Source organism: Bos indicus, chromosome 26 (genome assembly GCF_029378745.1).
Source record: "Bos indicus isolate NIAB-ARS_2022 breed Sahiwal x Tharparkar chromosome 26, NIAB-ARS_B.indTharparkar_mat_pri_1.0, whole genome shotgun sequence".
In the NCBI taxonomy this organism is placed as follows: domain Eukaryota; kingdom Metazoa; phylum Chordata; class Mammalia; order Artiodactyla; family Bovidae; genus Bos; species Bos indicus.
Window position 1 is genome coordinate 37,060,351 of NC_091785.1, and position 27,668 is coordinate 37,088,018.

The 27,668-nt window shown below is 40.4% G+C and overlaps 2 protein-coding genes across 4 annotated transcripts in view; one reads left to right on the forward strand and one right to left on the reverse strand.

Moving 5' to 3' along the window:
- SLC18A2 (solute carrier family 18 member A2) overlaps nucleotides 1–14,874 on the forward strand; it is a 41,095-nt gene extending 26,221 nt beyond the window's left edge. For both annotated transcript variants that reach the window (XM_019988722.2, XM_070780919.1), the window contains exons 11-16: nucleotides 2,299–2,377; nucleotides 2,566–2,617; nucleotides 3,498–3,561; nucleotides 6,361–6,480; nucleotides 6,602–6,735; nucleotides 12,458–14,874. In XM_019988722.2, coding sequence (XP_019844281.2) covers nucleotides 2,299–2,377; nucleotides 2,566–2,617; nucleotides 3,498–3,561; nucleotides 6,361–6,480; nucleotides 6,602–6,735; nucleotides 12,458–12,562 — 554 coding nt within the window. In that variant the 3' untranslated portion in view covers nucleotides 12,563–14,874. The remainder of the gene's footprint in view (nucleotides 1–2,298; nucleotides 2,378–2,565; nucleotides 2,618–3,497; nucleotides 3,562–6,360; nucleotides 6,481–6,601; nucleotides 6,736–12,457) is intronic.
- PDZD8 (PDZ domain containing 8) overlaps nucleotides 13,755–27,668 on the reverse strand; it is an 84,802-nt gene continuing 70,888 nt past the window's right edge. For both annotated transcript variants that reach the window (XM_070780918.1, XM_019988721.2), the window contains 2 exons: nucleotides 24,395–24,557; nucleotides 13,755–20,652 (listed from right to left, as the gene is read on the reverse strand). In XM_070780918.1, coding sequence (XP_070637019.1) covers nucleotides 18,452–20,652; nucleotides 24,395–24,557 — 2,364 coding nt within the window. In that variant the 3' untranslated portion in view covers nucleotides 13,755–18,451. The remainder of the gene's footprint in view (nucleotides 20,653–24,394; nucleotides 24,558–27,668) is intronic.

A 27,668-nucleotide genomic window follows, 5' to 3' on the forward strand; every position in this document is an offset into this window, starting at 1 on the left:
GCCCTTAGGTGGGTCTGGGGCCTCCCCCTGTTTCCCTTTTGTTTCTCTGATGCTGAAGCAGAATGTCAGCGGCTCTTTATCACAGTGCCTGTGCTGTCGCTTTTCAGATAGTTTGCGTGCTTTATTCATTAATGCCTCCCTGACGCTCATCCTCAGACAAAGGCCCTCATGATTTCTTACATGACCAGACTAGTTTAGTTCTCTGCTATGCCCCTTCCAGGGTCAGGTTTAAACACCAGCTGCTTTGGGGAGCTTTGCCAGCCACAGACTCTGGTTCCCAGAGCACGGCACTGGTCCCTGAGTGCATCCCCAACTCGGTTCAGATGTCCTCTGATCCTTTGAAGAGACTCTCATGGTGACCAGGACCATGTTGTGGCCATTGTCTTTGCCGCAGCCCAACACTGAGCTGGGCATGAGCTGCCGGTGATGTTTGCCGTGTCCTGTCACCTCCAGCACTTATGTGGCCACTGTATGTTGCTAAGTGCGAAGGAAATGGTTTCCTGGAACGTGAAATGAGATTGCACTTAATTGTTATTTTCCAGATTATCAAATCTAGAATGATTTGGTTTTAGATTTAGCTCCGGTAAGCAATCACTGTTGAAGTCCCTTCTGTTCTGGGAAGCTTGGCCTTTCTGGAGGTTTTTTTTTTAATTAATTTTTATTGGATCATAGTTGCTTTACAATGTTGTTTTAGTTTCTACTGTACAGGAAAGTGCAACCTACTGTATGTTTCCATATATCCCCTTTTTTTATTTCCTTCACTACTGTGTATCTGAGGCTTTGATGGCTTGTGTTAGTGCCTGTGGGGGAGCAGTGGAAGCCACTGTGTCTTTGGAGAGGTAAGATCACACTTGCTGCTCGTGTGCTGGTGAGCTGCCTGTACAAGGAGGACTCTGGCCCTGGGCCTTTGGAGTGAGTGGGGACCTGCTGAACATTTATGCAGTCAGATGATTGGGAACAAAGCAACATTTACCACTTGTGGGCAAGGCTTAGGAACCAACCTGGTATTTCTGGATTTCAAGGGGAAACACCAAAAGTGTAAAAAGTTTGAAAAGCCATCTTTGGAAATGAGATTGTCCTGTTGTCCTAAGGATGGATTGAGGCCAGATGGAGCTGATGTGGACAAATGCCCTGGCCAGCAAGCGTGGGCTGGCTTGAGTAGGCTTTCCTGTTCAAGGCAGAGAGGTATGTTCAAGGCAACCATTGCCCTTGTCAGCTGTGAACTCAGCTTGGGGCTTGCAAAGTTCCTCTCCTGGGAAAACATGAAACTGTCAGTTACGTAGGATTTGGCCACAAAAAAATGACCACATATTTATTTACTTATTTATCTGGCATGGACACATGTCCATAAAGGTAACTGAAAGCAGAATGGGGCTTCGCTAGTGGCTCAGTGGTAGAGAATCCACCTGCCATTTTAGGAGACGCGGGTTTGATCCCTGGTTCGATCCCTGGAGGATCCCACATGCCACGGGACAACTAAGCCCGTGTGCCACTCCTGAGCCTGTGTTCTAGAGTCCAGGAACTGCAACCGCTGAAGCCTGTGGGCCCTAGATCCTGTGGTCCCCAACAAGAGAGCCACTGCAAGGAAGAGTAGCTCCACTCGCTGCAACTAGGGAAGAGCCTGACCAGCAATGAAGACCCGGCATAGCCAAAAATAAATAAATAAATCTTAAAAAAAAAAAAAAGCAGGATGTAGAACCGTAGGTATAATACTAATTTTTTTTCTTTAAAGACACAAAACTGTGCTTACGCATTTATTTATGTACATAGAACTTGCAAGGGAAAACAACTGTGGGATTATCTGAGCGATGGAATGTGGGAGAATGTTAATGTTTCTTCCTTTGTGCTCATCTGTGCTCCTGACTTTTGTCCATGCCTGTGTCTTTGTCCTGCTGTACACATACGAAGGGAGGAACCGGGAGCAGATAACCACCACTGCTCACTGCCTGTATGGGGTGGCAGCTGGCAGCTCCGCAGCCAGGAGCTGTCACTCTCATCCACCCCAACTCCCCTGGTAAAACCCGCCACCAGGCAGAGGTGGGGGCGAGATGAAGCCCACGATAGAGGGAGGAATCTCATTTCTGGAGTGTGGAGGCGGCTGGCGGCTTCGTGTGGATGGATAAGCTGTGTGGAGTCCAGACTAGCTCCATCAGACACCGGATATTAGCTGCTTGGGTGCAGGTCCCAGGGCTTCATTTCCTCAGCTCTCATCACAAGCGTGGTGCCTCACAATTATTAGTTTTTCTCACACGTGACTGATATCTGTACTGATAAGGTGTCCCTTTCATAAATTTACAGGCGTGGCTTTCTTGCCAGCTAGCGTCTCTTATCTCATTGGAACCAATGTTTTTGGGATCCTCGCACACAAAATGGGGAGGTAAGATGAAATGAAACATCCCAACACTCACTCTGTTACAGTAACGAACTTACTTTAAAAAATTGCAAGTGTTTCTAGTTTCACTACTGTTAGAAACTTTTACTACTATAAACTGTTATTTCCACTGAAAACCTGGATGGTGGGGGTGGAGAATCATTTCTTACTGGTGCTTTTTTGTTTTTTGACAGATGGCTTTGTGCTCTTCTAGGAATGATAATTGTCGGAATGAGCATTTTATGTGTGAGTAAAAGATGACATTTGGAAAAAAAAAAAAAAAAGATGACGTTTGGCAGGTGGAAATAACCTGTAAATGAAACTTTTGCTTTGGGCAAGAGTCACCAACAAATATGGCAGTTTGAAGTTTGTTGACACTTAGTTTTATTAATCTTCCATTTTCTTCTCATTTTTTATCATGTTAAAAACTTCAGACAAGATTCTCCAAAGGGTTTATCTTTATTTTAAGTCAGTTGGAAATTACTTAGAATGTTTTATTACACTGTTTTTATTTCACCTTGTTCCCCTCTCCCTGTGCATCTGAAACATTACAGTGTCTTGAACACTTTAGGGCAACCAGCCAGAAACAATAGCAAGATGTTTTTCTAGAATAAAACATCTTCTACCAAAGGCTAATATCTACCCCAAATGAGACCTTCTGGTTCTTTTAAAAAATGGAGTATGGGTGCTTCGCTGGTGGTCCAGAGACTAAGACTTTGCCCTCCCAGTGCAGTGGGCCTGGGTTTGACCCCTCGTCAGGGAACTAGATCCTACATGTAGCAACTAAGCGTTCGAACGCTGCAGCTGAAGATCCCGCATGCTGCAACTAGGACCCAGTGCAGCCACATAAATAAAAATAACTATTAAAAAAATGGAGTGTAGACTAGGCTGAACTTTCACATATGGAAGTGAACTAGCTTTTTGTGGTGGTCACAAAACCCATTTCAACTCTATTAAAGATTTGGAGGGTCCTCTTCTGCCCAAACCCTGTCTTGCGCCCTCCTCCTAATTCCTTCAGAAGGGAACACACATAACTGGCCAGAGAAAACCTGTCTTTAAGACTTTCTGTGATAATTCAGAATTGAATAGCATGTTCTTTTGGCATAACATGTATTTCCTCTTACAGATTCCTCTTGCAAAAAACATCTACGGACTCATAGCTCCCAACTTTGGAGTTGGTTTTGCAATTGGTAAGCCACCAGAGCCTTGGGCCTAAATTTAAACCTTTGTTTTCCCAGTACCAAGAAAGAGTTCCTCAACTTCCCTGGCAGTCCAGTGGTTAGGACTCTTGTACTTTTACAGCAAGGGCTTGGGTTCAACTCCTGGTTGGGGAACTAAGATCTTGCATGCTGCACTGTGTGGCCAAAATAAACAAACAAACAAAAAAGAAAGAGTTCTTACTTGGGCAGAATTCAGTTCAGTTCAGTCACTCAGTCGTGTCCGACTCTTTGTGACCCCATGAATCACAGCACGCCAGGCCTCCCTGTCCATCACCAACTCCCGGAGTTCACTCAGACTCACGTCCATCAAGTCAGTGATGCCATCCAGCCATCTCATCCTCTGTGGTCCCCTTCTCCTCCTGCCCCCAATCCCTCCCAGCATCAGAGTCTTTTCCATTGAGTCAACTCTTCGCATGAGGTGGCCAAAAGTACTGGAGTTTCAGCTTTAGCATCATTCCTTCCAAAGAAATTCCAGGGCTGATCTCCTTCAGAATGGACTGGTTGGATCTCCTTGCAGTCCAAGGGACTCTCAAGAGTCTTCTCCAACACCACAGTTAAAAAGCATCAATTCTTCGGCGCTCAGCCTTCTTCACAGTCCAACTCTCACATCCATACATGACCACAGGAAAAACCATAGCCTTGACTAGACGGAACTTTGTTGGCAAAGTAATGTCTCTGCTTTTGAATATGCTATCTAGGTTGGTCATAACTTTCCTTCCAAGGAGTAAGCATCTTTTAATTTCATGGCTGCAGTCACCATCGGCAGTGCTCAATCTAAAATTTCTAGATGCTTGACAGGAGGCTGCGGCAGCTTAGCTCATGTACAGTTTGTAGATTGTCCACAGACACTGGCTTTCATGAACTAGTCATTTATTTCCTGAAAACCAGTATTGCAAAAGCCTGATATTTACAGAAGCAAAACGACACTCCACTGCTGAGCCTGGGCAAACAGGAGAACTGCTTACTCAGAATCCATCTGTTTGGGCTCATATCTATGCACAGACTTTCTCATATGAGGCTGGGGGACAAAGGCTTCACATGTAGTTTTCAATAAGGCCTGGTACAGAAAAGATAGACTGATGTATTGATGACCAGCTGTACTGCGGGAATTTTCACAAGCAAAGGGGACAAGTCTTTGGAGCAGTGTGAGGCACAGTTAATAATGTGTTAGGAAAAATCTCGTTCATATTTTAGATAAATAGCACATGCTTGTTTCTCACTTATAATATACAGATTAATCATGAAAAGGTGAATCTGTCGCAGAGTAAAGGCAGAAGTTGGATCTTTGGTAAAGTAGAGAGGATGGAGCCTTTGCTGACCCCTTAGACCAGGCTAGGTTATCCCAGCTTATGTGCATACATATACATATACACATACACGTACATATGTGTATACATACACATAGCTTCTCACAGCGCCTTCATAGCATCACTCACAATCATAATTTATTTTTCAACTCTGCTCTGTTCACCCTTATCCCAGCACCTTGCACATTTCAGGTGATCAGCACGTATTAGTTGAATGCAAGAAATTTCCCTTACCCTCCTGCCTCTGTAGGGGTGCAGGTGAGGGATCTGATGTTTGAATGCCCTTCCAGGTGTGTTCACAGCCATCATCTAATTCAGCCAATCATTATCATCTCCATTTTATCCATGGGGAGAGTGACGTTCAGAGAGATAAGGCATGACGATGCTCAACCACCCAGGGGTTTGGATTTAGAACTCCGAATACACACGTCCTTTCTTTATGCTTCCTGTTCCCTGACTATTCTAGAGACCAGAGGTTCTAATACAGGTCTTGGCAGTGGTGATGGTTTTTGGTGTTTTAGCCAACTAAAGGAGCAAACCTCTTTTTTTTTTTTTTAAATTTTATTTTATTTTTAAACTTTACAATATTGTATTAGTTTTGCCAAATATCGAAATGAATCCGCCACAGGTATACCCGCATTCCCCATCCTGAACCCACCTCCCTCCTCCCTCCTCTACCCTCCCTCTGGGTCGTCCCAGTGCACCAGCCCCAAGCATCCAGTACCGTGCATTGAACCTGGACTGGCGACTCGTTTCATACATGATATTATACATGTTTCAATGCTATTCTCCCAACTCTCCCCACCCTCTCCCTCTCCCACAGAGTCCATAAGACTGATCTATACATCGGTGTCTCTTTTGCCGTCTCGTACACAGGGTTATTGCAAACCTCTTTTGATTTTAGTTTCCTGAGTAGGGCCGGGCAGTCCCTCAGACTCTTTCCTGTTCTGGTTCCTTCTGATTCTCTCTATGCTTCCCAACTTTAACTCTCATAATCTAAGAGTGAGGCCAAGCTGTGGGTGGGGAGGAGGCTGGGCGAGGCGTGTAGTGTACCCACTCTTTGAGGGCAGAGGATGATGTGGACCAGAAAATAGTGAATCAGGAAAGCACCCACAGGAAGCAGGCTCAGGGTTCACACAGCCAGTAACCAGCATCCCTCCGGGTCTGCAGAATGGCAGGCAAGCCCCTAGAGGACTGGGTACCATCTACCAGACAGTGGAGGACAAGATGAGGCAAGGCAGGGAACAGGCAAATAGTAGTCTGAGTTCCAGTCCCAGCCTCAGGCACCTTTAGTCTGTCTTCAGTGAAAGGTCTGTTGTAGGGAGTTTGCCTCAAGACTTGGCAGACAGCAGTGAAGAATCTTGGCAGGGTTGTGAGGTTAGGACACAGTCATTGACGTTCAGCCCACTGTTGGTTTCCATCAGTTTTCTGCAGACTGTCTGTGTTCCCTGACTGTCCACAGGCATGGTGGATTCATCAATGATGCCCATCATGGGCTACCTGGTCGACCTGCGGCACGTGTCGGTCTATGGGAGCGTGTACGCCATTGCCGATGTTGCGTTTTGTATGGGATATGCCATAGGTAAGGACGTTGGGTTTCCAAAAGAACTTTTTCTTCTCAGTACACCATTGATAATGCCTACTGAAAATTATTTAAACTTTTGCATCTTTCTGCCTACATCTAATTCTCTGTTTCCTGAAAGGTCCTTCTGCTGGTGGGGCTATCGCAAAGGCAATTGGATTTCCATGGCTCATGACAATTATTGGAATAATTGATATTCTTTTTGCTCCTCTCTGCTTTTTTCTTCGAAGTCCACCTGCCAAGGAAGAAAAAATGGTAAGAAAAATTTTAGGATGCAGTTAAGTGTTTCTTGATCAGTTTAGCATGGTCTTCTGGCTGGTGGCTTAAGGCTTGGTTCTAAAATATATTTCTACTCCTTTTGAACAGAACTCCCCAAATATAAATTGTAAGTTTCTTTTTAGTTTATACCACGTGGAGCAGATACTTCTTTGACTGTATCAAGCATTATGTTTATACATTTGAAGAGTGAAATAATTTTCGTACATAGATTAGCTGTCAGTATAGATCTCTGTCAACCAAATACAAACATAGATTTATATTGAAAATTAACAATTAAATTTTCAAAGATTCTTGAAATCTTGAACATAACTGTTTTACCTCCTGTGCTCACTCCTAAGATCAACCGTTTTTGGTCCTGTTTGCTTTTCTGCTAACCCTCACAGTTTTCAGTAGTAGCGTCTTAGTCTTTACTGCATAAGACTCTGGAGATGGTTTTAATGTTGGTAATAGACACTTATGGAAAAACATTGTTTTATGTACCTTTGGGCACATGTGAGCACATCTTTATAACGTTTAAGTTAATAATTTCATGACCAGAATCCTAGCTATAGGCAAGATACAGTATTGAATATAAAGTGTTCCCGTTTTGAACAAATTCAAACTTATCAATTCTAAATTTGAATTTTGAAATGCATCAGTCATTTTACCCTTTCCAAGAAGTGTTCATACCTGGTGCTGCTGCTGCTGACTTTTTTTAAACGTCCGATGCTGGTGGACATTCATCTGGTTAAAAGAAGAGGGCCTTAGATTAAGAGTGAATGAGAGAAACAAGCCCGGGGGAGATGGTATTTTTTTGTTTAGTAATGGATGTGAGGTACCCTTGTGCTGTGCTCTTGGGAATACGTCATAAGTTCTCCATGATGTTTGAACTGAAATGGGTTTTAAGGTTTTGGCATTTCTTAATTGCCCCCTTCATGATCTTCCCCAAAGAGCAGGTTTAAAGACAGACACAGACCCTGAAGTTGGGTCGTGTGTAGTCTTTGTTTTGGGCATTTGGGGCATTTATTAAGATGTTCAGTATATTTAAGAAGTGTATCCAGCACTAAGCACTGGTCTTGTGCCCTTTATTATATATGATTTAAGTAGGTATCTTTGAATTACTCACACCCATCTGACTCTTCCTCTTGCTGATGCCTCCCCAGCTCCGAACAACTTTCCCGTCTCTCTCAAGGCACTTCCTGTTTTCCAGCCTGGTCATCTGAGTTCCCTGGCCACGTTTGTCCAACCCCAGCAGAGTTCCTTGGCCTCCCTCAGGGTCAGGAAATTCTCTGTGCAATCACAGAAAATAGTTCTTGTTCTGTAGCCACCATATCAATCTGATTAAGGCTGAATGAAGATTACTCCCAACCCTATTTAACAACAACAAAAAATCAGCTACAAATGATTCTGTCACCCAGGAAACTGTGCAAGACTCAGGAGGTAGTGCAGGGCCCTGGAGCCGAGCTGTCTCTCTCATAGGAAGACGATTTAGCCTTGACCTCACAGGGTGGTTTGAGGATTCAGTGAAGGAATCCCAGCAGAGTGTGACCCCCATGTCTGCACACAAACATGCTCAATAAGTTGTCACTAGTTTCCACATAACCCCACTCTCCTTTCTTGCTCTTACCTAACTCTGATGCACTCTGTCAGCCAGCGGTCCCTCAGGTCCCTCCCTCTCTTCTCTCTGTGAGATAAGACTCATAACCCAGCGCTGCCCAGTGGGCTTCCCTTGCCGAGCAGACGTTAGTGGCTACTGTGTTATCCGTTTGTCAGTAACAGCTTCGAGGGCTTATCTGAGGTCTTGGAGGAAGTGGGTGAGGTCAGGGGACCAGTTCCCACTCTGGGGTCCACACTTGATGGGCAGAAGGCCTCTGTGCCTCTTCCCACACTTAAACCAAGGCTTTAGTTCATTTAAAAAGAAAAGCGCTGAAGGAAGTGGAAGAGACAATCCTGAAAGACAAAGTGATAAGAAGGGCCAGGCTTCCAGAAGCTACTTCCACTGTAAAATGTCCCTTAATAAGTGCCTAGCAAGATGAATCATTGAAAACCAGAGAGAATGTGTGTCTCCCTGCCCATAATTGATGCCTGTAATTGAAGGCATCATGTCAGATCCATTTGAGGGGCACGATGGTGACATGGGAAGGTGGCAGCCAACAGCCGCTGCCTACTCACTGTGCAGGCAGGAAGCAGCCGATAGCACCAAGTGATGAGAGGGAGCGAGGGCAGGAAGCAGTGCATGCCAGGGCGGAGAAACGATTGATTACCACCCACTTGAGAAAATCCAATACCGCCAAGTGCCAGCATTCAGGATCAGCAGTTACCAAGTGTAGGGGACAGGAGAGCCAGAAGGTGTACAAGTCTTAGCAAGTAATTCTTTCATTAGGAAGCATTCTGATTAAGTGGTGTGTGGACTTAAGCTCGAAATGGAAAGTTCGAGTGCCATTTTATGGTTCCCAAGTCATCCAATCATGAACCAGTTTGTGAGCACCTGAGTTTTGCTTTCATTTGGTTTATTGGATTTCTGGGATTTTGTTTGTTTGTTTGAAATCAGTGTTATCAATATAGGCAGAGAGAAAAGCCTGTTACTCTAGTCCCTCTGCAGGTATAAGAAACACCAGCTCTGTCATTTGAGGGAACTGCGTTCCACTTATAGGAGATCGATTGTAGCCTCTGGCTCGGAGTAGCCAGTGAGGAAACTGGGTTTTGGAATGGACTTTTATTTTTTCAGGTTAAAATTTTTTTAAAGATAGGGCACATTTCTTAGGTCTCAATGGACATGAGTTTGAGCAAACTCCAGGAGATGGTGAAGGAAGGGAGCCTGGCGTGCTGCAGTCCATAGAGGTGCAAAGAATCATGACTTAGCGACTAAACAATTTAGGTCTTACTCTTCAAGTTTCTAATTGTTGCTCAGACAAGAAAGTAGGCGATTTGAGGACTGTAGCTTGCTTTTACTGGCTGATCCTGATGCAAAACCATCTTTTTTTTTTTTTTAAAGATAATGTGGTAAATAACTCTTTTCGAGCACACAGGAGCCCTGGTATCTTTCAATGTCTTGAAGTCTGGAACTCTTGCATTTTAATGCCTTGATGGTTTCACTGTCCTAGCTTCATATTTATGTTATTTTTACACTTCACTTGGTCCAGCATGTTTTCACTGCTTTGGAAATCCTGACTCTATGGTGTCTGATATGAAACCAGGTATTTGGCAGGACTGGAGCTCAACTCTCAGGAATGGGCTTTGCTCTGGATACAAATGACAATCCCCTGCACCCCCCCCTTTTCTACTTCACTTGAGGGTCAAACACACCTTTCTCCCCACACAGCAGTGCACGGAAGACTGCTCTAGTTACCAGGCTGCTCCCCAGGCCCCTCTGTACGCGTCCCTCATGCCCGTGACTTACCCACTTGATGCTGTTCACGCCTCTCTTTTCATGGCACTTTTGGACTATCACATGCCATCTGGCTTAATCTTGTATAACTTAAAAAAAAGATGGCACAATAAATCTTTCAAGAAAGTGTCCAGAAGCCAGTAAGCTAGGTTTTAAAAGTTACAAATCATCTTTTAAGAAATAAAACTCCTTTACCTGGTACAGGTAGTGTCAGCAAATGCAGTTGGGTTAATTGATAAGTTCTGAACACTGCCAAATAATTGGTCTGACCGAACGTCTTCCCTTGCAGTGCAGTTTTTAAATTGGGTCCCTGTTACGTGCCCAGTGCTAGGTTCCAGCAGTCCTTAAGTCTATATAGCGCATAGTGTGATGGTGGACTAGCCAGGGGAGAGGCCTTTGTGGTAAGGAAGAAGGATGGCCGTCCTTTGCAAGGCTGGCTCTCCGCCTGTGGGCCTGTGGTTAATAAGGCCTCTTGCCTGGCATTCAGGACCCTACAGTCTGGATCTGGTTGGTCTTTCCTGTGATGTGGTCTCATTGTACCTCAATATCAGATCTCAGGGTTGGCAGGAGGGTGGGGGAAAAGGCAGGCTGCTTTATTCCTGCAAGCTTCAAGTCCACTCCTATCTTCTCCATGTGCTTTCCCCAAGCACTTAACTCCCAGTCAGCACTCTGCCCACAAACCCTCTGGAACCGTCACTTGTGTGCAGTGAGGTTCCTAAGTTGCTGGAGAGGACCTGAAAGGCACTGAAACACACATCTGATAGGTGCCCAGTAAGCTGTCGTCAGCCGTGTGACCCTGCTTTGTCCCAGAAGATGCCACACATAAGTCGTGCGGTGTTTCTCACACATGTTGACACGAGTGTCACTAAGGGTAGGAACCTGGGATTCGATGTTTAACCTGCCCCATCGAGTGATCCTTGGGCACGTTTCTTTGAAGATTGTGACTCCAGAGGCAAGACATGGAGCTCTTGATGGCTAAAGCTTTTGTGTTACAAGCACACACCCATGTGGCAAGAAGGGTCCTGCTGTCTATCACTTCAGTTACTTACTTTTAAAAAATTGAGCTCTTCATGAGGTCCATGTATCACTTCGCTTGGCAAGAAGCATAATAATAATGAAAAAAAAAAACCTAGAGTTGAATTTGCAGCTGACAATTTGAGCTGGCAGCCTAACTTAGAGAGTCACGGAAGTCCTTATCATCACAGGCCACATGTTAGATCATTTTAGAATTTCTTGGGAAATGATAAATGGGTTAAGGGCTGAGTGGAGACACAGAAGTTTATCAAATCTGTGGGACAAGAACTGGGAGGAGCAGCTGACAAGTGCCAAGATAGGTTGCAATAGGCCAACAGAAGATTAATTTAATCCAGATAAATGTTGCCATTTAGATTTTCAAATGCACAAAAAGGCATTGGCGGGATAGCTTACGTGGAGGGAAAATGAAAGACAAGCCTGGTGAGAGAATTCATTTCAGTTGCACCCAATGTCATGCTCTGCACCCCTGGCTGTCCTGTGGGGCGTCACCAGAGCAGATGCTGGCATAGGCTGCTTGGGCTTGATCCACCCCATTTAGCCATACATCTCTTGGTCAAGGTCTTTGACCCCTGTGCCTACACAGAGGGTGATCAAGCTATCACATAGGGCTGTTGTGGAGTAGAGGTGTATTGAAAATGCCTAGCACAGTCTTGGCATGATAAACCCCATCTCTATACTCAAGACTACGTGCTTGGTCCGTATACTTCCAGGAGGAATAATGACTATAGCGCTTATCAACTGAGGATCAATTGACCTTTGAAAGGTTTTTGTTACAATAAGGGAGCACATAGAATTTTTATGTGTATGAGAGAAACATACTTTTTATTAATAAAACACACTTGAGCAAGAAGAGGCCAGCCAGGACTTGGGAAGACATCCTTCCGAGATGTCATATTTAAAGATAAGGGCCCTGTGATGCTTAATCCAGGGAAATCAAAGGGGCCATACCTGTGGCCTTAACTAAGGAGGATCCGCCCACCCTAAGTATAAACTAAACCCAACCTAAATACCCCTTTCTTCATAGCTCACAGGTTCCTCCAAATTGACTTAGGGTCCCTGGCAGATGTAATAGGAACACTGCAGAGACTGCTTCTGCTGCCTCCTCCTGCCTGGAATGTTCACTCTAGAACTCCAGGTCTTCTAGGCCAGGCACCTGGCAGTGGCACCAAATTACTGGTTGGTTAATATCGGGTGGTACTGTAGGAAGTTGTCAAGCTACTAATCCTTCGTCTTAAGCAGTCTCTGCCTTCCTTTGTGAATCAGTGAGTTAATGTATCTGCACCTGCTCTCTCTTAGGCTATCCTCATGGATCACAACTGCCCCATTAAAACAAAAATGTACACGCAGAACAGCAGCCAGTCGCATCCGATAGGTGAGGATGAAGAATCTGAAAGTGACTGAGACCCGCAAAAGTCCTCCAAGTACCTAATTGTATAAAAGTGTTTCCAGTGAAATGACTCATCCAGAACTGTCTTAGTCATACCACTCATCCCTGGTGAAAGTCATACAACCAAAGGTTCTTTCTTTTCCACGGTTATGATCGATTGCCAACGGCCTTATAAAGAAAAAGCAGCTTTTCTAGGGGTTTGTATAAATAGTGTTGAAAACTTTATTTTATGTATTTGATTTTATTAAATATTATACAATATATTTTGACGAAATATAGTGTAAATCTATAAATATTTGAATCCAAATCAAATATAATTTTTTAACTTACATTCACAAACACCTGGGCAAAAAAAAGTCTTATATTTTTTTCTGAATATTGGTAATGAGTGTTTAAAGCACACATTATCTCCGAGACACTTCCAGCAATGAGAAACTAGAAGGAAGTCTGAAAAAGAGAGTCAAGTAAGACAGCATATATTAGGTAGTGACACTGAATGTTACTGAACTTGGAATTACAGTTGACCTGGAACAACACAGGGTTTGGGAATGCCAACACCCCACACAGCTGAAAACAGTCAGCCCTTCATGTCTCTGATTTCACGTCCGTGGATTCAACCAACCATGGGCCACGTAGGACTGCAGTCTGTTATTTGTTGAAAAAACTCTGCATGTAAGTGGACCCATGCAGTTCAAATCATGTTGTTCGGGGGTCAGTTGTACTATCAATATATTCATGAGGTAAAAGCTAGTTATCTTAGATGCAGAAGAACTTGAGTCAGTCTCTTTCGGATTTAATCCACGAATCTCAGTTGGCATTAGTTTTCTATGTAATCACCTACCTGGAAGCAGATGGTTGTAAATTGTATGTTTACATGTCTTGTGGTTGGCAGCAAACATTAAAGCCAGTAAGGGTAAAACAGTGAATGTTCTGAAAGCAGAGAAAAGCACCCAGATATATAGTTATGAACAACTAGAAGCTTTCCCTTTCAGATACATACTTGTCTTACCGGATGACAAAGACTGAGAAAGAAACACCTTATACTATCAGGATTGTTGAAGCATGATGAGATATACCAACATCTAGCTGAAATTTTAGAAAAGAAATGTAAAAAGCTAATAGCTGCTGTGATGTGAAAAAAAAAAAAAAAATATCCCAGACTATAATTTTCTTTTACCTGGAAGTCAAGTGTTTTCTAGGGATCTGTTTATTTTTTTTTTGATAACTATTATTTTAGATGAAGATGAAGGAGGAATAAAACTGTCTTGAATCATGTTAGGAAAACAGGTAAAAATAATAGGGTGGTCAGGGCACACTCCCTTTCACATGCAGGAAAAACCCCAACATCTAAAGATGTCTGTGTAATACTGTATCACCTAGTGCTGTGTGATGTAGTTTTTCTGAGCATGACAACATTGCTGTGCCTTTTCGATGTAAGTACTGTTAGTGAACATTGTCCGTTTACATCATTTTGTATGATATGAAGATAGCGTGGAATGTCTCAAAAACACTTGTTCATTCTGTAGTTCTGTAATGGTAAACAAAACTACCTAATGTCCGTTTTTTTGTTAAGCTAAAATTGTTTCTGTTAAACTTGGAAAGACTCTACCTTTTACTTCCCTAAGAAAGTAGCTAATACTTCCTTCCATTTTCTTCATGACATTTTTGGTGGGGCTTTGATCTGAAGTCTGGTTTTTTAAGTGCATGTATGTGTTGGAAGCAAACTGGCTTCCTACTCGTGTATTTGCATTGGGTGACTCACACGAGGCCTCTGCTTTGCTGGAGGTGCTTCTATGGCTAAAGTAAAAAAGCAGGATTGTTCTCTACTTCTGTAGGGGAGACCCTTAAAAACCAGTGTGCTGCAAATCAGTTCTCTTGGAGGCTTTGTAGTTCTCCCCACTCCTAATACTACAGAGCTTTTAGAATTTTTGCCTGTAAGGCTTCAGTCTCTTCAAGAATGACTGGCAGCCATGTCTGCTGGTGATCCCTAGAGATCATATAAATGTTTTTCAGATGTGTATTGAGAGCAAAAGGAAAAACTGTATCTGATGAGGAAAAAAACTATAAGGTCTTTCATATAAGTAATATTCTGGGGTTGGCAAAACATGAAAAGAGGGGCTGTTTTTAAATGTGTATCAGAACAAAGAACACACAGCTCTCTGAACTGTCTGTTTTGAGCAGAGGTGGTTTTTTTGTTTGTACCCAGCAAAACAGATACAAAAAACTTAATGAGGTAGCAATGAATACTCAGTTCTTTCTTTTGACTGCTAAGTGTATCCACCTACATTGTTTTAGCTAGTTTACCTAATAAATCTTCTGAACACTACTGTGCCTGTTGCTTTCCTTTGTTAACCACATAATATCATCAGAATAAAGTATGTGAGAACATATTAACTGTGGATATTCAATTAAAAACTATTCTTTTTTGCTTGCAGGCGTCAGGTAAAATCTGCTCCAGACTAGTTTAAACCATATTTTCTGGCTTTGCAAAATTTGTTTTAAATTGAAATATGTAACTAGCCACATGGTGTCAATGTGGAACCAACCAGTAAGTTATCCTTGCATCTCTAAAGTTGTACTGTATTCCTGATTGCTGTGAATAACTGTGGTTGATAAAAGTAACTATGATATGCAGCCACTTGACACAGTAGATCCATGGCCATGGAAGTACCATGAAGTCTAGGATGTGCTTGTGTGCATCTTTCAGGGGTGAGAATCCATGGTTTTAAACAGATCTTCAAGTGGATCCATGGCTTAAAAAGGATTAAGGGAAGCTCCCCCAATCCCATTTTTAAAGAAAAGCTATTATCTCTCAGTTTAGAAATAAACTCAATATATTTTAACATTAAAGTGATTTTGAAGTTACTCACTTTTACAGGAACTTAAGACTTTATTATTTTACTATTAGTAAGAGCCAAATGTCTTCAAACTGCCTTTTGAAAAATTCCGATACACTTAAATTTAGAACTGACAGTGACCCACAAATCTTTACTACTGTGTGTTTTTCCTCTCAAAATCACGAACGGCCACAGGATATTTTAACTAGTTCTGATACTGAAGAATGTAAGGCTTGATATTAAGAAATGTGGCAAATGAATTGATTTTAAAATAATGCTAAAACGTTGCTCAACTTAACTGTCTAAACATTCATCTGAATACCAATATATGGAAAATATACTTTAAATAGTCTCATTACTCCTAGATAGCAGAGGCAAATAGATAAATCTGATATTTCACAGCATAAAAAAAGAGTAAAACCAAATTTAATGCTTTTAGACAATTTTCAGAATAGCAATTTTGTTTAGCAAAAGTGGACTTTTTAAGCTTGTTTTCATGGTCCAATTATACAGGCAATAATTCCACAAAGATGCAGTATTTTTTTCAGATGTCGTTAAATGAAGATATTCTTGTTTTCTTGGTAGTTTTTATTTATTATTATTTTTAAGCTATTGATAACATAGCATGGCAGAAAGATTACATCAGGAATGTGATATAATACAACTGTTTTCATTGAAGCTGTAGACCTTACTATTCCCTAGACGGCTGGGAGGGTTCCCCTCCCTTGCCCTAAAATACAACTGTGATGCCTCTCTTGCCTCTCACCAGTAAATAGAAAAATATCGCACTACGCTGAAGGTACATTTTACAATTGTCATTAGCAGCATTTCTGAGCTTTCCATAATTGTGGTTCTACAGAGTCAGACACTTTAAAAACATGAGCAAGATTTTTATGAAAGCAAAGTTTTGCATTATTTCTACAGCTGTTTCAAATGCATCCATTTCAGCAGCATGCTTGGATGTCACTAAAACTTCCATGGTATAATCCAAAACCACCAGTCACTTACTCTGCTGTCAGTGGTAAGTGATTTTTTTATGTTAAGATGAAAGTTTGTGATCACACTGGGCAGATTAAACTATTGTTTACAGAACAGTATTTTAGCTTTCAGTGAATTTGGTGTATAGAGACTTCTATAGCAGTGTTCTTTTAAAATGCAAGCATGCTTAAACAAAAAAGGGGGCATACAGAGATATATTTTTGTTACAAACTTGGCCAAGAAAGGTATTTAGTTTCCTTATATTTTACTTGATAATAAAACAGCAAGAATGAGAACTGACTACTGATTTTAAAACTGGAATAGCTTTTCTACCCATAAAAATGTTTTTACCATCCACGTAAGTCATCCCTTTTATTTGAACAGCTTTTTACTATTCAGAGAACTTCCACAGTTATGCTGTTGTTATCCTCACAACAATTCTGTGAGGTAGTTAAGAGGAAGTTTTGGTTTATTTCTACTTTAGAGCCGGGGAGAGTGCAGCATGGAGCCCTTCTGTGGCTTGCTTAGGGTTACACAGTTTGCTAATGGCCAACAGAAGAGCTTCAACTTAAACTCTTGTATGGAATCCTGGGTTATGGACCTGGGCCAGAATCCTTACTATTATATGATGCCTTTTCCTGCCAGTTATAAAAGCTGTGCTATCTAGTTTTAAATTCATGTCAGTTTCACTATATAGCAATTATCATAGTAGCTACCTACGAAAGGGAAAAACATGTACATATCTTTTATTGACACATAAAAGGCCAAAACTTTTATGGTATACCAACAAAGGTCATGCTCACATGTTTTCCCTCAGTCACATGTTACCGAGGCTCCACACAATGAACTATTCCAGTAGACCTTCCTTTTAAGACACCTGGTCCCAATTCCTAGGTATCTATGCTCTCCAATTTTTTTTTTTTTTAAATGAATAAAAGTCTGAACTATAGAAGCATTCAGAATGATCATTCCTTTAAGTCTGCAGATATCAGATAAAACAATAAATGTTATTTTGCATGATTCCTTTCATTCACAACATTCTCATGCATGAAAAAATTTCTAAAACAAAATAGCCAAACCAGATATCAACAAGGTCATTTTAAGAACAGTCCTCTGAAACTTCTAATATCCTTGCACATGCTTTATTTCCTATGGGAGAACTGAAGCTGAAAAACAATCATAAATGTTTAAAACTTCTACTTGAAAGTATCAATATTTTGAAAGATTATATTTCAAAATCCTATGGTTATTGTTTTTTCTTTTTTAGTAATCTTGTTATCCTCTCAAAATTCTTAACCAACTGCATTCTATATTTACTCCCTATTACATTTTGTTTTTCAATGCAAGCTCTTCAAATTAATCACTATATTCTTACTATACTTAAACTGCACAGAAGCTTTAGAAAAAAATTTCACAGAAGCATAAAAAACAAGCAATATATGTAATTTTTTTTTTTTTTTTTTTACTAAATCAACATAACTAACTAAAGCTGCAGCATCTGCTTTCATATTACATTTGGCAAAATCAAAACAGAAAGCATCACCTCCAAACCCCAAAATAACAAAAATCTCAAGCAAGTAGAAATGACAAACTTTATAACACAAAGTAAGATTCAAAACCTGTTCCCTCAATGATTGCTGTTGTCAAGTTGGGCATGCAGCAAATTTGTTGTACAACCGTGATGGAAGTGAAAATATTTCAAGAATCTGGACAGTATGCTATTTAACACTAATTCAAAAACTAGGAAGAGGAGGGGGAAAAAACACAATGAGACATCACACATACATAAACACAAAAAGTCAGCTTACATAATTACATAATTAGAAAAAGTTAAAAATAAATTAGTAAAAATAAATTCCCAGTATAAACCCAAAAAAGCATAGCTATAAATGCAATCTGAAACAACCAATTTAGTGGGCTGGTCATGTTTTTGCTGGAAAACCACCTTTTCCACTCTAGTTCTCACGCAAGTAAGTAACTGTGAAGAAGCAGGCCAAAGTGCATAATAAGAGGGTTTAAATGTGGTTGTATCTATGGTACTTTAGATGCCACTTTTCCTCAATCACTTGCAAGTTTAAATATGGACTGTTACACAGACTCAGATGGGCCAAATAAGTCATCTGATATGCTACTGAATGGCTGAGAGTCTATGAGTTGGGTTATTTCACTGTCGAGGTCTTCTTCTGTGTCATCTGTGTACTTGCTGATTTTCTTGGAGTGCTGGTCTAAAGACAGACTTTCTAAAGATTCAATATCTTCAATGCCTGCTCTGTAGTGGATCATGAGAAGTGTTAGAGCTTGTAGTCTTTCACCAGATTTAGCCAAAGACGCAGAAAGAAGTGACTTTTTCCTTGTATCAGTTGTCTCTTTTTCGTCTCTAACAAGGGAATTATTATGTTCCAACTCCTGATCAATTTCATTCTGCAGTTTATCTAGCATGAACTCTAGTTTCTGAATCCTCTCCTCTGTAGGCAAGCCCCTGTACAGATCACGACCGATCTCTTTAACGGCAATGAAAACGCTATCATCCAGACCACCCTCCTTTCTCACTAACTTTATTCCTGCGCTGTTGCCCCGTTTAGAAGGGCTGTTTGAACCACAGACCTCTGTGTCACTGCCTTCATTGTCTGATGTGTTGGGTGTGTGTTTTGGTGAAGGTTCTACTAGATCAGTTCCTGGCTCAGACAGGCGGGTTTTGGAGACTGGACGCAGGTTTAACAAACGAGAGCTTGTATTGATAATATGTCTTGTCAAACCTGTTGTTCTGTTGACTGACTTCCCAGCTTCAGCATCAACACGGGGGGGCAGGCCTAAGAGGGTTTCTTGTCCTTCCAGCCTGAGATTTTTCAGGGCCCGGTCTATCCGCTGATCTGTCGCTCCACAAAGAGGAGTCTCAGCTAGACACTTTTCCTGACATTTTTTATGGCAGACATAAGCACAGAACATACACTGGGAAGCAGCTTTAGTCCAGACTTTTTTCTTACAGTAATCACACCAAGTCGGGTTCTGGAACTGAGTGTCCTGGAAACTGTGTTTATTTTCTGTTAAACCCATTTGTCCAACAAAATGCTCCTCTTTAGGCAGGGCAGACACCTCTTCGACCAAATGGAGTTCTTTTTCTTTCTCTAAGTTAGTAACTACGTGGTCTGGCTCTCCTTCTTTCAAATATTTGAAATGAACAGTAATGTCACCGTAGCAGAATTTGTCATTGAACCCCTTCTGCATACTCAAATTGCGTAGTGCAGTTCTCGTGACCATGGCCTTAGGTGACGGGGCTTCCAGTCTGAACTTGGAAAGGTACTCCATGTTTGAAGTGGCTAAGCATCCTAACGCCACCTCTTCAAGTTTCAAGCTCACGTGCCCCAAGCAGATGAGACCCCCTAGTTTGAAAGGGTCCCTGCACCACAGTGCGATGTTTAAGTACCTGTGGCAGGCTTCTATGTCAAAGAAACAGCTGGCTTTGGTTCTTGTCCATTTTCCCAGCTTCTTGCGATAAGGAATTTCCGATGATTCCCACGTTTGATGGTCATCTGAACTGTCCTTAGGTGGGCAGGCGCTTTCAGAAGTCAGATCTTTTGCCACTTCTTGCTTGGCTAAAAACTGCTTAGCTGCAGCTGCTTCTTCTATGTGATCCAGATTCTTCACTTGCTTTTCAGCAGGTTTATCTGCAGGAGGCGGTGGCAGCACCTTCTCTGGCTTTTCAACAGAAATATCTGGTTCGGCCTGAGTCGGGTCATCAGAAGAAGGCAAAGGAACTTTGACTTGTGGTCGTGGTGGCACAGGTGGTTTGAAAGAGGGTCCTTGGGTGGGTTTTGACACTTGTGCTGGTTCTGTTACCTCGGAAGATTTGAGGGCTAAGGGCTTATTTCCTTCTTTGGATGGAAGTTTTGGTGGTGGTGGGTAACTTCCTACAACTAATTTACGGTTTAGAACAGGTGATATAGTTCCGAGAGGTTTAACAGAAAGTGTTGTTGGAGTACGTTTGGGGCTGTGACTTAGTGACTGTGCCTCCTCTCTGGCTTCAGTTTGTGCTCTGACATCACTTGCTAAGTCTTCAAATTCAGAATCCAGGTCTCTATTTTCAGCATCTACTGCCAACCCAGTTGCTTCCTCTTCAAAGTTCGGTTGGCATGAGCCTGACAGAAAGTTTTCTTCCAACTGTCCAAAGTTATCTTGCAGCACTGTACCCTGATTACTCTGGCCCACAGGCCTCTCATAATACACCAGCACTCGGTCACCAGCCTGCTTGATGAGCTTCAGCACCTGCAGTGTAGATGTGATTTTCACGCCTGTTTTAAGATTTTAAAAGGGAAAACATAAAATTACTGCAGTAAAAATTACCTAAATTCACTAAGTATAACTGCCATTAATTCGTGATCATTTAACTAATGGAAAAGCAACAGTGAGAACTCTAACGTATGTTGTGGGCTTATGGATACATCAGTGTACTGGTTCTTAAACTCTGACTGCTCCAGTGTCCTGGAAATGTTTACCTTTCCAAACCAAATGATGCCATGAAAATCTTAGGAGGGTGTCCAGCTGCTAACTCCTAACTGCTTCCCATTCCTTTCTAGGTTTAAATGACATTTTTTCCTCAGTTTGAATTGAAGTGAACCGAGTGAAACCTATTGAAAAGGATTTTATTAATGGTTAAACCAGGCTTAAAAATGATGGGAAACTGTGATTCTACTGAAGGAAATTCTACAGCGCTTCAGGGATTATAAGCTAGTGATAAATGATTCAAATTAAGAGACCGGTGCTTGAACTAAACTTAGCAAAACACTATGCTGTGAATAGTGGATGCTTACTGGTTCTATTAGCCCTACCCATGAAACGAATCTTTTTCAGGACGAGAAAGAATAAGGAAGGGATAGGAGGGCGTTAAAGTTAACCAAGTTGTTTATTACCTGTATCTGTATCAATAATACCTATCTTAAGTTTTCATTCTAGTTTCTGATAGGTGCTATATTAATTCAAAAGGCACAGAAAGCAGCACAGTGGAAAGTCTCCCCTCCCTGAGGCAATCAAAGCTAGCAGCTTCTGATGCATTCTTCTAGGGACATTCCAGGTGTAACTTTAAAAGGTCTCCCCGCCCTCCCTCAAACAGTACTTACCTAAGCAATCCCCTTCTATAGGACTTAAGAGAAAGGTGAGTCTTGGCTTTCCAAAGATCCTACAGCCATCCTCAATAAATCAAAATAGTATCAGCCCCATCTAATAACCTGACTTCAGAGTTCCCCAACCTCAATATTCTCCAGCTGCCCAGGCAAGAGAATGCTTTAGATCTGGTCATCACTTGGAACTTTTCCACATCAAAGATCTTCTACTTGGAAACGAACTTCTGATCACAGTCTCCTATTTCCACCTCTAACAAGCCTGTCTGCTAACTAAATCTGTTTTGAGGTAGTGTCCATGTCTGGTCATTCCTCCTTTTGCTCTCATGGTCCAGCTGGTCCACTTGCCTCCCTCCCCAGGCTCAGTCTCAAGACCTTAATGGTGTTCACATCAAGCTTTTTTATGCTTTTGCCCTAGCCCTCTCCTCTTCACCATAATGGTGTTCACATCAAGCTTTTTTATGCTTCTGCTCCAGCCCTCTCCTCTTCTACCATCTGCCTGTCCCGATGATCCCTAGCTGGGCTAGCCCCCTCCCTGCCGCTGAGCTTCCTACCTGGAGACAGCATCAAGTTATGCCATCTGTCTCCAGAGTGCTTTTCAGTGCTGCTTTAGCATTCTTTGAATTGGTCTCTAAACAACTAAGTCTCCAAACACCAGCTTCAAACCTTTCTTATTTCCCTGAAACCCACCGTTCCTGCTCTTTTATTCTATAGATGACATCACTATTTACTGAAAAGACCAACAAACGGCTGCCTTTTCTCCCTGCCCATCATTTTCCAGACTGAGCTGTCTGAGAGGGAAGCCGCCCTTCACCTGTACTCTGGATTCTGTCCCCCATCTCCTTCAGGACTTTGCTCTGTCGATTATTCTTGCTGAAATGTTCATTCCTGTCCTTCTTTTCCTTTAAAACCTTCCATTTCCTGGGTTTTACAGCACTGTGGTGATTGAGCTCTGATCGCCTCTCCTTACCCACCACCCCCCCCCCCCAGCCCTGACCTGTATTGGTCCCTTGTATGAGCCGTCCCCGTGGTTTTGTTGCTGGCTTCCCCGACCGCTCTGCTCTCTCCCTAGATCACACCCATTCAGTAGTCTCAACCACCAACTTTTTCTCTGGGTGGCGGCCCCTCTTCTTCAATCTAGTCATACATTCCCAAAGGCTTCTGGGTATCACCACCTGGATGTTTTGTTGATAAAGTTAAAACTTCTCTTTGACATTCTCATCTTGCTGTCCTCACTAGTACATGAATCAATCTGCTGCCCTCCCAGTTAACCTGATTTGAATCGTGGAGATGGTGGACTCGAGATTCATTCTGCTGTGAATCCAAGAGTTCCAGTCCATTTTCCTTCCTGGCTCAGATGCTCCTGACCGCTTGTTTCAACTACAGTAGTAAACAGCTTTTTACTATGATCCTCACTTAGAGCGTCCTTATTTTAATCACCAAACATATGCTGCTTCCCAACTTTCCTAAAACACTGGTTCAAAACCCTTTAGCTAAACTCAATCATACGGAAATCAAGAGCTAACATGACTTCATGATTCATCCAGCCTTCAGCTCTACTCTCCCCTCTAACCACACTATGTTCCAGCAAAATTGTAGTCTGACATAAAAAATAAATCCATCTGAAGATCTGAGGTAGGCACAACTTCACATCAATCTAAACTCATCCTTCGGAACCAGCCAGCCAAATTTGGCTTATTTTCCTTTTCGAATATTTCAAATATACACAAGAGCAGAAGAAATAGTAAAATGAACTCCATCATTGAGCTATTTAAGCTATAACATTTTGTCAGTTTTATTTCAACTATCACCAATCCTGTTACTAAATATTTTTTAAATGATACATACCTACATAAATGAAGTACAGTGATTAAAAAAAAAATGTGTATTATACCTGCCCCTTATCTCAATATTATAATTTTTAACAAATGTTAGACATGAAGACGTGGCTTCTGTTTTTTCACCCCATCTATATTTATATTGCTTGGATTTACTTTTGATAATTTTTCAATATTTTGAAAATTAAAAAATTTTCATTATTTTATTGTCATGATGGATGTGAATTAAAACAAAGGCAGAGTTTCTTTGACATATAACCAAAGACAACTGCTCCTTAATTTGGGAACTAACCTACCTGGTTGTTTATTGTCTTAGCTGTGAGAGAATATTCTACATAGCCTTTAAAAGCTCAACTGTAACCAACCATGTGTTTAAAAAAATCTCTTGACAAGTCTAGAATGGGTGGGCCTGGTACTACAAAGATCTGAAAAGGTTTAGACTTTTCCCCACTGGTGTCCGTAAGTTAGCCTTATTGATAATTTACATGCAAGCAAATGATCTTCCAATCAATAGATTTGCAGTTTTTATTATACCAATGCAACTGACAGGAAGGCATGCAGGTGACACGTTTTCCTGCCAGTGACAGTGACTTGGGCTGCACTCTGAATGTCAGTCCATCAACCAAAGGCTGGCCAATAAGGCCAGCAAACGGGGGTCGCAGGAGAGATCAGGTATGCCCTGTTAGACAAGGAAATCTCTCTCCCGTTCATTATCTAGTCCTAAGTGATGGGGGTAGCAGTGCTAATTCTGTCAGTTTTAGGCTCAGAGTAGTAATGGTGGTGAACATACAGAAAGATAATTGTTGACCTGCCCTTTCATACTCAGTTAAAAACAGAGAAGTAAAAGAAGGAAAATGGTCTAAAGAGGAAGTATTTTAAAGATTTATACATTAGAACTAAAATGATACCTATTTCAAATTTTTAAGGCTTCCTTCAGATTTTTATTTATAGTAATGAATTTTTTCCCATTATAAAAGTAATGTGCTTACAGAAACAAAGAAGGAAGAGGAAAAAAGCCCCACATCTACTCTCTGGTTTTCTTGGTAAATGTCAAGTAAACTGCACATCAGCATAATTACCTCCAATAGCAATCAGTCGATCTCCCCGCTGAAGGTTAGCAATTGCAGCAGGTGAATTTGGGGCCACAGTCTCAATTATGACGTGCCCAGCATAGCCATCAGTTGACTGGACAAGACGAAGTGTAAGTCCGACACTTTGTAAATTCCCCTTTATTAATTCAACCTTTGATAAAGAGAAAAAAATGAAAACAGATTCAGTGGGTTCACAGTGGTGGAGTGAAAACACGAACACACAGAGCACTACAGCTGATGCTTTTACGCCATGGTGATTATTACAGACCGATAAAAGGTAGGAAATCTCTATTGTGACAACAGAAACTAACCTATGCTCAGATTGCACATGTGGGCCATTGGCAACATGAAACACCTTATCTTACATATGTTAGGAAAGATGCATGCTTGGTGTAGAAAATTTGAAAATAAGGCAAAATGAAAAGAAAATCACTCCTAGAACTGCTGTATTTCGTACTTTCTCATATATAATATATATATGTGTGTGTGTGTGTATATATATATAAAGTTGAGATCCCATTATAAATATAATCCTGAATCTTGCTTTTTTGAAATAAAATGGGAATAATCTTCTATTAATATCTACTAAGATGTGCTTGGGAACTTCCATTTTTTGTAGTATATTGTTAAATTTTTCGGGGGTGGGGGGGAGTTCATGCTCATGTTTTATTAAGAGTTATCTTGTGAAATATCCTGTTCTAACTCATCAAGATAATTCTGTTTTCTAAAGAAATACCATCCAATTTATGAGTATGTCTCTCAGACTCATATCATCTATAAATTAAAAAAAACAACATATACTATCTGTTCTCATTTGAATCACTGATTTAAAAAATGGATAGAATACCACAACCCTCTAGATGACAAGAATTTCATCTGTGTTTATTAAGCTAAATTATAAATCAGTCTAATTGTATTATCATTCAGGCCATGTCTATTCTTCAAGCTATCTCATGAAGGACTCTGCCAAATAATCTGCTAATGTCCACATATATCACTGTCCGTAGTGCTTTAATTGATAAATCCCACTTAGAAGCCAGAAATTCAATTCCCCTACCTAATGATGCTGGCCTAATGATGTTACTGAAAGTTGTTCTTTTATATGGGTGTTAATAGATTTTGAAAGGTTATTTTTATATTAAGGAAAATCTTACCAATATTAATAACATGTTCAAGAAATGGGAAATGTAGTCAAGTTTTTAACTATTTAAAAGTTTACCAAAAAATCTACTGAAACAATCCTTCCATAAAACATTATTTCTGTTTAAACCTCCAAAAACATTGGTCCAATTCTTGCCTCATGATATAGTAAATATCACCTTATAATGTTAAAAGCATTTGTCAGTTAATAAAGCCCTAAAGAAAACTTTCTCTCAAATCCATGAACCTATATATATTCTTAATATACAGAGTACCAAAGCTTAAAAAGAATGCAAATTCTTCTACTTTCAAAAAGTTAACAATGATAAATGGATAAAAAAAACGCTAAACTGTATGAGACTGAGAACTGTAAATTTTAAAAATTAACATTTAGAACGTGCTTTTTTGTGATCTCGTCTCTTTGTTCCTTAAGTGGAATGGAGATGGGGGACGGTGGGGTTGAGAAGGGAATTGAGTCCAATACAGGCTTCTGCGCGATTCAGTCTCTTCATTTATTTTCTCCCTGCCAATCACATTATTTCCTTTGCTTTTCTTATTTCAAATGATCCTTGAAGTAAACATTCCAGATGGAAAAAAGGTTTTTAGTAGGAATAATTAATAAGGGCAAATACTAAATTACTTCCTTCTCCCAACTTTTATACTGATTACTAGTAAATGCTCTTAATTTCATACATAGGGTACAGAGCTTAAGACATTATTTATTTCATCTCCTTTCTTATTAAAAGCTTATTTCCTTTTAAGCTAATACCACTGACCCATCTACTTTCAGAATTAGTTCCAGCCTTCTCTGATACACAAATTTAAAACTTACAATTAAGTTGTGACAATGATTCAAAAGTTTTAAAGTATAAAAACCCCTAATAATTAAAAACCTGAGAAAAATTTTAAAGAAAATATTTAAAAATGAATATCACACAAAATTTTTATTTTAATGAAAATTTAAGATACTGTTTACAAGACCACTCAAATATCCCATACTTTTAAAACAAAACTGACATGTCCATTGGGGTGAAACTATTTTTAAATTAAGAATAGCAAAATAATTATATAATTCTCCCCTATATACATGTATCTACATTTTAAATTTTTATATGATTATTGGATATACCATGTACTATAAAACATATGACAAAATAGAAACTTTTAAATGATGAGGTGAAAATAGAAATCCTAAATATTTTCCTTACATCTGGTAACAAAATTTTAGGGAATTTCACTAGTAGATGAAGATAATAATCATAATCAAGTGGAATTGATTCAGGAATTCAAGGTTGATTCAAGCAGCCAGGAGTCAATAGTGTAAGTCACTTTCTACTTTCTAAACTCTATCATCAAAATTGATAACTATTATATTCATTTTTAAACTATTTTAAGCCATCAAGGTTAACTGAAAGTCAGCTATTTTTAAAACATTATAACTATATAAATATTATTTATTGAGAATCTAGACATCTTTACATTTTCTGCCTTGTAGAGTCTTTTGTTTTTCTTGGAGGTTTTCTTAAAACAACAGCTTTCACTTTAAATGTAGGGTTTATGTAATAAGTACTGTTTCTGCAATTAGCTCTTAAATGCACCTATCCATTTGTTTACATATTAAATTATTTAGCATTCAAAGGGAAGTTTTTCTTTACCTCTCCCTCATTCCTGCCTAAAAGAAGCCAGTTAATAAATGCAGAAAGAATGATTAAATTTGAAAAATCACTCTTTTATAATCTCCCAAAAGGGGAGAGAAGCATTTAGATTAAAAAAGAGAGAGACAAACACTAAAGAGATGTAACAACACAATGCAATGTGTGAATCTTGGTAAGACGTAAGAATAAGGGGAAAACGAAAACTCACAAAAACATTATGGGACATTGGGAGCATTTTAATATAGACAAACAAATTAAGGAATTATTAATTTTTTATGTGTGATGATGGTTATTGTAGCATCTATCCACCAATAGAACATGTAGTAAAATGTTCTATTTTTAGAAGATTCATACTGAAATACTTAGAGGTGAAATAAAATGTCTTCAACAATCCTTGCCTATGACTTTAGGCAAATATTAAGTTCTGTGAATGTCATTGACAAAATGACATGTCTTTTTTATATATG